Below are 11,835 nucleotides of genomic sequence, written 5' to 3' on the forward strand. Positions count from 1 at the left end.
TTCAATATTTACAGTTTAAAAACAAGCAATTTGCATAATGCTGCTGTGCATTTGTGTACGTTTTTAATACAGGAAACAGTCGTTAATAACAATGTAAAGAGTTGATGCTGTAATGAAGCTCAAGTAAATGGTATCGCCTTAAGAAGCATCCCAAACTAAAGTCTACACTCAGCGAAAGGAGAGGGAGAAGGAGCAAAGCACTGCCTGGCCCAGTTCCTACCACTAGGCTCTCTGACAGCAGTCACTAATCAGAAGGAGGGGGAAAAGAAATGGTCTTGAGTCATATGCACGTATAGGCACACAGGTGTATAGCGAAGTCCATCCAGGTATAAAAAGTGCTCCTTAACATGATATTTCAAATGATGTCTTCAGGAGCTTCAAATTGTACGTGTACAGATGCTTGAAAGAGAGAAGCTACGGGGCCTGGACACCCCCTTTACGCAGAGCTCCTGTACATAAGACTGCCCTCCCTCACACACAGACCTTTTGAACATGTCCCCTGCCCTGGATGCATGGGAATTAAGACATTTGTCCTGCTGTGACGGATAGGAGGATGGTACCTTAGCATCTTTGAAATGCACACATTCAGAGATGCCCCTTTATTGCCGCGGAGAGGGACTGGGCAATATGCATGGGTCTTCAAATTAGACTCCCTAACATGCGTGGATTCGATTCCTAATGACAGCTTTGTATGATGAGCTTGATAAGCACAAGAGACCAAAACCATATTCAGGCATTCCAAATCCTCCATGCAGTGAAGGAGTGCAAGGATGCGCAGGCTAGCTCTGCTTCCTCCCTGTCCCTGTCCCTTCCATGAGCTACAGGGATCAGTTCAGCAGCAAGGAACCTTTCCTACTCAAGTAGCTCCCCTGCACAATTAAGATGCTCCAGGGTTCTAACACGCTGGGAAGCCGCACAGGTAGACCAGGGTCCCTGCTTTAGAAGTTATACCTCCAACTCATAAACCTGAGAATGTCAGAAGAACCTGCTGGATCAGGCCAATGGCCCATCCAGTCCAGCATATTGTTCTCACTGTGTAATCCCAGTCCTTCCTTCCTTCCTCCCTCCCTGCCTGCCTCCCTCCCTCACTCATGGCATTTGTATGCCGTTCTTCTGAAGCTCAAAGCAGTTTTCTCAGAACTGAAACAGTATTTTCAAGCAATATAAAATACGTAATACACAAGAACTTATTGTTATTAGGCACAGATGAGCTCCTGGCTTGTGTATCTCCTCCTTTGCCTTCCCTTTGGAGCACACATGCCTTCAAGTAGCCCTTTGAAAGGTGTGGGAGGGGCTGGAAATTCTCGTTATACTGACATATATATAACAAAACCATCTGCAATGCAGACCGATAGTAGCAACGCAGACTTCAGGCAGCAAAATGTCTTGGGCCAGCAGTAGCTGTCGCAGACAAACACCTCCATGTAGACAATTCACGTCTGGGTGTTTCTGTCTGTAAAAGCTCCCCACCCTCTGTTGTCTTCTTCAGCAGCAGTGCCTGCGGTGCGGTGGAGCCACAGAACCACCCTCCCGACATTGGTGTAGATGTTGCTTATCTGGAGGTGGTAGCAACAGGGCAGTTGCAAGGTTGGGGTCATGTGGGTGCACCACTGTGGCCACCAGTTCACCCACACAGCCCCACGCTGGTCACTGCCCTGCCACACCCCAGCCACGTCTAAGTAAGCAGCAGCAAAGCCAATGTCAGGAGGGAGACTCTGTCCTAACACACATGCCACTGTTGGGACTTCTCTGCAAAAATTCAGAATGTAAGTTCTTGAGAGACAGACTTCCCCCCTTTTTTCCTGGGGGAGGGGCTCACCATTCATGAAACCTTGTAGAGCGCCATTTACATTACTGTAATAGTATTGACAGTGTCACAGATTCAGGGGCCAAGAGAAAGGAAAGTGGGAAGAATCAGAACAGGCATGTGATGATAGGTCTCTCACTGGTTATTTTGGATCACTGACTAATATGCTGCCACTACGAATGAAAATAGTGAAATCACCCCAAAATTGCTTTCTGTTTAAACCTCCAGACCAACAATTTTCAGCCTTTTCAGACCCAGAGCCCCCAAGGGCCTTTGGGGGCTCATTTCTTAACCTTTTACCATGTATTCTGCATGGCAGAAGAGCTTCCATGGTCTCAAACCACCAGTTGAAGGCCCGTACTCTGAGACAATACTAACAGGTCTCGTGTCTCCACTGACAACAGCTCCATCCCATCGTTCAATTTATTTGCCGATCCGGCGTTTTCACCGAGTTCATAATTTTCAATTCACCTCTTTGGTAGCAACATCACTTACTATCCATAGCATGGAGATATTCCATATGAAGAGCGCTGGCTCCTGCCGTGGCAGCTGATGGAAGGATGTCGGCATATGGGCTGCGCTGCCCTGCCAGGAGAGCCATCTGATGGTAATATTCAGCGGGACTAACTCCAGCATGCGGAGCTAAAAACAGGACATAAAAAGCTTCATTAAATGACATGTGGCAAACAGGATGCAGAGTTTCATTTTCTTCTTTCTCTTGCCTATAATGATAGCAATTTGTGTGGTTTTCCCCCCCTTTTAATATCATGCAAGCTGTGATAAGGTATTTGTTTTCAAAACACCCTGCAAAGTGGTAATGTGAAGAATTCACCAATATGTTTGCTGGCACATAGTCAGGTTGAGATCCAAAGCAGGTTAGTGGCTGTATATATTTATATTTCTCCCACCCTTTTTTCCTGGCAGGGACTCAAAGTGGCTTAGTGATAAAATAAGAATAGCTAAAAACATTGAAAAATCATTAAAAAGCAATTAAACATTAAAAGAATTAAAACTTACAAAAAACATACACTCACAACAAAAACAGCATGGCACTAGGCCCCTCATTAAAAGCAGTCAGTTCCCAAAAGCCCGTTGGCAGAAGGACAACAAGGAGGGAGCCAGTCTAGCCTCCCTAGGGTAGGAGAGAGTTCCAGGTCCTTTTGGCATTTAGGTCCTTTTGAAATCTATTTGAAAAGTTAGCGGTGTCTAATTCATTTCCCACTGATTTCAGAAGGACCTAAGTGGATCTTGTTCTGGATCAAACACAGTAATTTTATTGCTATATGCATTTGTAAAATGAATTTCAATGGAGTGAATAGCAGAAGTGGGAACGAATGTCCTTCAGCTTGTTACTGAAAAGTTGGAATAGCAAGTTTCACCCTGGCTGGGCAGCAGCAAGAGGTACCACTGGCATCTATGACCTTGCTGCTCACCCAAGCTAGGTCAGAAGGTCAGACAAATCCCAAACAGACTCAATACTAGCCTGGATCTGGTGTGGTGATCATGCCCAATGTCCTCACCTGACGGGTGAGGGGCCAACTTGGGATCCATTGAAACCCACGCTGCCTCAGTCCTTCCCTCTCCTGCTCCATTTTGAGACTTCCCATAGGCCACTATTGGTGGGAGTCCCACTAGCAGAACTTCCACACACCCGTACCTTTGGTGCTGGAGGAGTGGTGCTGGCACCAATCGGGAGGCAGAGAATGCTGGAGCTGTTGAAGCCCCAACCGCCACATGCACAATGAATCGGGGTTTCAGCTTCCTGCCTTAGGCACAAACTAAGGTGGCCTACTAAGGATGTCAAAAAGGATGCCACTTACAAGAAAGAAGATTTCTGGAAAGAATGGAGCTGAGCGAAAAGGAGTTTCTGAGCAGGAGGCTAAAGAGGCAAACCTCAGGGCAATTTTAAATGTGGCTTGTCTCTTTAGGAATCAGAACTGGTTCAACAAAAAGAGCAAGCGACGTTCCGAGTGTGTGCACAGTTCTTCTTCATACACAGCCCTTCTTTGGAGCCCAGCGTACGTCATTGTGAGATTATGCCTTAACATTATGAAAGTAAATCTATTCAAAATCCAGTTTTCAGAACTTTATACTTCTTGGGAATGAAAAGCAAACTAAGAATGTTTAATGTATTTTTGAATTACTAGTTGGATTTTCAGCATAAAACCCTTCTTATACCACTTCACCATCCATAAAATATTGGAGAAAAACAGTGGGGCAAAAATCCTTCCAGGAAATCATTGATTTTAAAGTTTTACAGTATTAGACAACAGCAGTATCTTTCCAGACACACTTAAAATACTTCCTGAGCTTTCTGACATAAGTGTCTGGGTTAACTAACAATAACATTAGCTGAAAACTTTAAAAGGCAAGTCTGGCGAACCTGCAAGGGCATGAAATGAGCACATAAAGATAAATTACACTACTGGCATTCTTTTCCCTGAAAGATGCTTTACTTCTGAAATGAAGAAACGCCTTCACTTTCCTTTCTTGCTCAAAGAACAGAGCCAAACAGGAGCACATGGGTAAGAAGTTAGCTTTACTGAGAAGGGTGATTTACAGAATTACTGTAGTAAGAGCTAGCTGAATTCTGTAGCGAGGTGCTTTTCAAACAATGCTTCCCAGAGTTCCACAGCAAGCAACTCAGAGAAGCCCTCTTGAAAAGACAGATTGCCCATGACTACCAATCTTCCCTGCAATCCATAGCCTCAGGGAAGGGGCAACTGTGTTCTTCTGATCATAGGGGAAACCTAAACTGCCTAAAGGCAATGATCAGGAGATGGTGAAAAAGGAAACCAGCATGCAACTTGCTAAACTTCATTATTTGGAAAGTTAATGTGATGGGACGATGAGCTGCTTGTGTGTAAAATCCTAGTCCCTCAGAGTTTGGTCAAGTTTGCAAACCTCTGTCTGTAACGGAGCCCCTTAAACATGGCTCCGTCAGTCGCTGGCAGATTCCGACAGTGGTTGCTTTCGGAATCGCTTCCAACATAAAAGCTCCTTAACGGAAACACGTCTTCTGGACTCTCTGCGTGACAGTTTCCGGCGAGGAGTGGGTGTCCCTACAGGAGGTCCTGAAACCTCCCCACTGTTTTCGCTGGAAGTGTCTCTGAGCCATCCCTCCAGCTCCCTTTCCCTCAGCCCAGCTCCTCTCCCCCTACTGGTTCCCTCTTCAGCTGCTGAGTCTCTCCCAACCTGTGTGAGCCCTTTCACTTCCCTTCCTTCCGATGGCAGTTCCCTGACATCCACCTCCCCTCCAGGGCCCCCTTCATCCCCTCTCGCCCCCTCCTCTACGGGCGGTGAGGAGGCAAAACCCCGGAATGAACTTCCTTCATCTTCCGATGTCCCGAACACTTCTCTCCACCTGTTGCGGTTCCTGGTCTCGAAGTACTCCTCCTCCTCAGAGTCCATCTCCCCTTCCCCTTCCGATTCCGAGAATCCTTCCAACTCCTCCTCCTCATCGGTGGTCCCAAAGTATTCCCTCCGGAACCTCTCCACAGGCTGAGGTTTCCTTGGGAACCTTTGATGGAACGTTTCTATCAATACCTCGTCATTGATATCTTCTGCCATTACCCAAGTGTTTTCTGACTCCGGTTCTCCTTCCCACGCTACCAAATACTCCACCTGATCCCCCTTCCATCTGGCGTCGAGGATTTCTGCCACATGGCTGCTGCATTCCCTTTCTTCTATGACCGGTCCCCGAGTGGCCATCCCTTCTCGTCCCCCCTCATACGGTGACAGTAACGACCTGTGAAATACTGGGTGCAGTTTCATGTGGTTGGGTAACCGGAGCCTGAAAGCCACTGGGTTGACCTGTTGAATGACCTCAAAGGGACCCAATCTCCTGGGTCTTAATTTCTTACAACCTCCTTTGAACGGCAACCCTTGGGTTGACAGCCACACCCTATCTCCCACCCTTATGGTTTCACCTTCCCTTCGGTTCTTGTCTGCCTGCCTCTTGTATTCTTCCTTCGCCCTTTCTAAGTTGAGTTGGAGCTGACGATGGATTGCTTCCATTTCTTCTACAAAATGCTCGGCTGCCGGGACACCCCATCTCTCCCCTTCTCCCCCTGGGAAAGCCCTGGGATGACACCCATAATTAGCCAAGAAGGGGCTCATCCCTGTGGACACATTCTCGGCATTGTTGTAGGCAAATTCCGCCAGCGCCAACTTTTCTACCCAGTCATTCTCTCTGTCATTGACATAACACCTCAGGTATTGCTGGAGGACCCCGTTTGCTCTTTCCGCCTGCCCGTTGGTTTCAGGGTGCCGGGCAGTCGAAAAGTTGACCTCCACCTGCAGTAAGCTCATGAGCTTCCTCCAGAACCTGGAAGTAAATTGTTTTCCTCGGTCTGAGACCACCCTCAATGGCACCCCGTGCAACCTAAAAATGTGTTCTACAAATAACTTCGCTGTCTCTTCCGCCGTGACTGCATGCGAGCAGGCTACAAAGTGGCACATCTTTGTTAGTAGGTCTACCACCACCATGATGGCTGTTTTCCCCTTGGACTTCGGCAGATCAGTCATAAAATCTATCGACACTGCCTCCCAAGGTCGTTCTGGGGTTGGTAAGGGTTCTAATAGCCCCGCCGGTGCCCGCCTCTCCCCTTTGGCTCGCTGGCATTGCTCACACCCTCTTACATACTCCCGTACATCTTCCCTCACCTTAGGCCACCAAAATTCCCTGGTGACCAACCACATGGTTTTGTGTTGTCCAAAATGCCCCGCCGTGGGGCTGTCGTGCAACTGCTTGAGTACCCTCCCCCTTAAGTCTCCTTCAGGGATATACAGTGCCCCTTTGTAATACAAAGCTCCATTTCTTTCCTCGAAACCCCCTGGTTCCTCTCCCTCACCCCTAAGACCTCTGAGCTTATTCTGGGCGTATTCATCATTCTCTGTTTCCTCTACCAGTTCTCTTTGTCCCACCAATGCCGCCCCACACACCCAGCGGTCCTCTGGAATGACATGTCTCTCTTCGGGTGCTCCCTCCTCCTCCAAATATTCAGGTTTGCGTGAGAGAGCGTCCGCCCTAATGTTCTCTGGGCCTGGCACGTAACAAATCTCAAAGTTAAATTTGGAGAACTCCTGGGCCCATCTCACTTGCCGTTGGTTGAGCACTCGTGCCGTCCTCCAATACTCTAGGTTCTTGTGATCAGTGCACACTTGCACCTTATGTTGTGCGCCAATTAGCAGGTGCCTCCATCTCCGGAACGCCTCATGAATGGCTAGTAGTTCTCGGTCATACACCGTGTAGTTCCTCTCGGATTTGTTCAGCTTTCGCGAAAAAAAGGCACACGGTCTCCACTCTGACTCCTCCTTCCCTGGCTGCAGAAGCACCGCCCCAATCGCTCTGTCTGATGCGTCAGTTTCCACTCTCATCGGTTTTTGTAAATCCACATGCAGGAGTTGTTGTTCCGAGGCGAAGGCCCTTTTTAGTTCCTCAAATGCTCGCTCCGCCTCCTCAGTCCAAACGAACTTCTTCTTACTGCTGAGACAGTCCGTAATGGGCGCCGTCAGGTGGGCAAAGTTTCGGATGAACTTACGATAGAAGTTCCCAAATCCTAGGAACCTCTGCACATCCTTCCTTGTTTTGGGTGTTTTCCATTCCAGCACCGCCTGGACCTTGCCGGGATCCATGGCCAATCCCTTGTCTGACAGGCGATACCCCAGGAATTCCACCTCCTTGGTATGAAACTGACACTTCTCCAGTTTCACCCACAGCTGGTTGGCTTGCAGCCTGCTCAACACTTCTCTGACGTCTCTCACATGCTGCTCCTCATTCTCAGAATACACCAACACGTCGTCTAAGAAGGCCACACAATTCTTGTAAAGCAAAGGCCCCAGGACGTGGTTCATAAACGATTGAAAGCACGCGGAGCCTCCTTGTAGGCCGAAGGGCATAACTAAATATTCAAATGCCCCCAAAGGGGTGAACATGGTGGTTTTCCATTCATCCCCCTTCCTTATTCGTATCAGGTTGTACGCCCCCCTTAGGTCCAGTTTAGTAAAAATCTTTCCCTTCCTGACCCTTGTCAAAATGTCGTCAATCCTGGGCATAGGGAAAGCCACTGGTTCTGACACTGCATTTAAGGCCCTGAAGTCACACACAAGCCTCGGCTTGTTCGTGTTTTTTTTATCCACAAAAAACACTGGGCTGCCCCCCACCGCCCTGGACTCTCTGATGAACCCTCTCTTCAGGTTCTTGTCAATGAACTCTCTTAGCTCCTGCATCTCTCTGTCTGACATGGCGTACAGCTTGCCTACAGGGAGCTGTGCCCCAGGGAGTAAATTGATTTGACAGTCAAAGGGTCTATGCGGGGGTAATTGGTCAGCTTCCCTTTCGCTGAAGACGTCGCGGAGATCTGCGTATTGTCGTGGTACCTTCACGTTCTCCGTTACTTCAGTCCCTGCTAGGGTGGCTTGGGCCCCTGCCAAACCCTTTCCCTCTTTGCAGTGTTCTAAGCAATGTGCTGAACCAAAAGAAACCACTCTCTGATGCCAGCCCACCAGCGGATCATGTAACGCTAGCCAGCTCATCCCCAATATAATGGGAGCTCCTCCCAAGGTGGCCACATTAAACGCTATCAGTTCGGTGTGCCTTGCCACCTTCATTATCATTGGGACGGTCTGCAAGCTGACTTCTCCTCCCAACAGCTCCCTGCCATCGATCGTGGTCACCTGCAGGGGGTTGCTTAAAGGGATCGTCTGTATCTGGTGTTCAGCTGCAAACTCTTTGCTCATGAAATTGCAGGAGCTGCCTGAGTCCAACAGCGCCTTTATCTTTAGAGGGTGTCCGTTTGGCAGCTCTAGCGCCACTTCTATCACTAGGGCGGGTTTAGGAGGTTCTGGCGTGGGCACTTTCACTGCTCTTTGGCCTGACTGCTGTGCCCCGACGGTGGCAGCCAGGCGTTGGCTTTTACTTGCTTCGGTATTTCTTCCTCTCTTCCCTCCACAGCTCCTACCATCCCTTGCCATTCCTTCCTCTGGGGGCAGACTCTGGCAAAGTGACCTGGCTGTTGGCAGAGATAGCATTTCCGGGCGCCTTTTCCCTCCTTCTTTCCCCCCTCACTGGGCTTTGAAACTGCGCGCGCGCGCGCTGTTCCGATTTCCATCGGCTCTGCCGGCGGGAAAGTTGGCTCTGGAATGTCTGGAATGCGGAACTCCTTCCAACGTTCCCCCCAAACTTCTGCACCAATCCTGGTACCTTTCTGACGAGCTGGGTGTCTTTCCCCTTTTTGTCTGCATCCTGAGCCCTCCTCTCCTCAAGCCTCGCCGTCTGCAGCGCTAGCTGGACCTCCAACACCCGGTACCTTTCTTCCAGGCTTGGACCCGCTCCAGCTCCTGCTTCTCCGGTTCCGGCTGGGTTGCTCATGATGCCTTCTCCTGCACAAGCTGCTCACGAAGACTGTCGGAATGCTGTGATGGGACGATGAGCTGCTTGTGTGTAAAATCCTAGTCCCTCAGAGTTTGGTCAAGTTTGCAAACCTCTGTCTGTAACGGAGCCCCTTAAACATGGCTCCGTCAGTCGCTGGCAGATTCCGACAGTGGTTGCTTTCGGAATCGCTTCCAACATAAAAGCTCCTTAACGGAAACACGTCTTCTGGACTCTCTGCGTGACAGTTTCCGGCGAGGAGTGGGTGTCCCTACAGGAGGTCCTGAAACCTCCCCACTGTTTTCGCTGGAAGTGTCTCTGAGCCATCCCTCCAGCTCCCTTTCCCTCAGCCCAGCTCCTCTCCCCCTACTGGTTCCCTCTTCAGCTGCTGAGTCTCTCCCAACCTGTGTGAGCCCTTTCACTTCCCTTCCTTCCGATGGCAGTTCCCTGACAGTTAAGTTTTGTAATACTGGAGTTATTTCTCTTCATTCTCACCTGGGACATAGAAAAGGTCTTTTTTAATATGGTTGCCCAGCATGTACACATTTGATCCCCAGCACCTCCAAGCAGGACAGTGAAGGACCTTTGCTGAAGCTCTGGAGAGCAGCTGCCAGGCAATGTACACAAAGTGTGGGGAACTTTTGGCCCTGCAGGTGTTGCTGAACTGCAACTCCCATCAGCCTAGCAAGTATGGCCAAGGGCCAGGGATGATGGGAATTGTAGACTAGCAACACCTGGAGCGTCAAAGCTTCCCCACACCTGGTGTAGACAAACGGAGCTATGTTCCTAATGGCAATTCTTACAAAAATTATTAACAATTACATACATGCTATATAAATATGAAGCTGTAGATCAAGGGAGATCTAGAGACCAACAATATATAACTGATATCCAAAAATGATTTTTCAACAAATACCAAGGTATTGACATACACACATGCCCTATACGTTTTGAGGAATTAACTAAATGTTTTAGACGAAAAGCTAAACTTTCTTTTTCACTATTACAAATGCCCTGCATATGTAATATAAATTCTGATTGACAACAGGTCATTAAAATTTATTCTCATAAGAACAAGCACCCATAAGTAATGGATTATCTGTAAAGGTATATGTTCTTATATGTGAGGATTAATTAGTTACGGTATTATCCATTTGGGCAGCGAGAACAGCTCATTTTTCAAATTCAGCTAAAGGCAGACTGTCGGTTTTGTAAATCTGCCATTTTCATATGTGGTGGGAAGCACTTTTCCCTTAATTAAAATAGTATTCTAATTGTCTTCCATACACACTAGCTAGCTAATTTGACCCATTATAGCTCAATTTAGCAGCAATTACCATTTTAAATACTCAAATTACAGTATTATTACTGTACAGTTAACAGAGCCCAGCATACATATTCCCCCCCCCCCCCGGTTACTCAGATGAAATACCTACCTTGGTTTTCTTTTCTCTCCATAGGAATTTTAGATGTTCCTACGTTAGCATTATTTTATAACATTAACTTTGGGTGGGTTCACACAATCATTATTTTTCTATTTTCCTCAACATGAGTAAACCTTTTCAGTCAGTTAAGAATGTTTATTCTAGATTTCTTGGTCTTGCGAATGGCTCAGGACGTGGCCAAATCATGAACTATCCAAGGTGGCCCTTTCTGAACATGCTAGCACACAGCCTGCATATATGTCACAGAGCAAGCTGGTCTGTAAATCCTACAGTTCAAAGTTGGAGATAACTTTTTATTAGTGAAACACAATCTTCACAGCCTTGGCTGAGTTTCGGGCCTAATGAGCACAACGTATGAAATCCGTTGCTGTGACTAAAAGCAGTCTAGGTCTCCTCCTCTTCAGGACTTCTTGCAAGCAATTGGAGACGCTGCCTGCATGCAGACTGTCTTTGCTCCTCCTGTTTCATACCTCTTCTAGAAGTCAGGGCAGGGAGAGGAGCTTGTCGTAACAGCGGTGGGGGACACCCATGACTCTTCGCTAGCCTGACTCATATCTGCCTCTTGACCTCCCTCCTCCTATTTGCCTGCTTCAGCTTCTGCCTCTGATTTTGATTCTGAACTTCTCTCTGCCACAGACTCTCCCAACTCACTGACCCCTGTTATCCCTTCAGCTTCTGACACCTCCACTTCCCTGTCTTCTCCCTCTGACCACTCATCGTTGTCCCACCACTATTGCCCAGGCTTTGAGCCTTCTTCGCTTGGTGATTCCCCAGCTGGTTCCTCCCACCAGTCCTTGTGTCTAACCAGTCCATGACAATATATATGGACCTGCAACTGGAAGGAGGGTCGCACCACACAGCAGGAGACAAAAAGGCAAAACCAACTGGGGAGCAGCAGATGCATATACTTTTTATAGGAAATTATTAAAAGTTTCTGGAGTTTTGTTACATTTATGTAATTTTCTTAGCTGCCCCTGATGATGAACACATATTTTAGATCATGTGAAATTTGCAAAACAGGTTTGCAAAAAAATCTTTCTTGCATTCACTTGTGTTGCTTTCCCCATCAATCTGCATATATGTGAAACCATTCTCAAGGCTGGATTTCTGTATTCTTATCTAAGCGTGGGTTGGGCGAAAAGTACAACTCATAATTATAAAATCCAAACCTTGAAAGCAAGGCTACTTGATTCAGATAAATAAAACGACGC

At 47.7% G+C, this 11,835-nt stretch overlaps 1 protein-coding gene across 4 annotated transcripts in view; it reads right to left on the reverse strand.

The window, feature by feature from the left end:
• GLI3 (GLI family zinc finger 3) overlaps positions 1–11,835 on the reverse strand; it is a 237,073-nt gene that overhangs the window by 70,060 nt on the left and 155,178 nt on the right. For all 4 annotated transcript variants that reach the window (XM_080975700.1, XM_080975698.1, XM_080975699.1 and 1 more), the window contains one exon: positions 2,303–2,449. In XM_080975700.1, the coding sequence (XP_080831826.1) occupies positions 2,303–2,449 (147 nt within the window). The remainder of the gene's footprint in view (positions 1–2,302; positions 2,450–11,835) is intronic.

The sequence above is a fragment of the Podarcis pityusensis genome (assembly GCF_964106645.2).
Source record: "Podarcis pityusensis genome assembly, chromosome: 12".
Lineage (NCBI taxonomy): Eukaryota > Metazoa > Chordata > Lepidosauria > Squamata > Lacertidae > Podarcis > Podarcis pityusensis.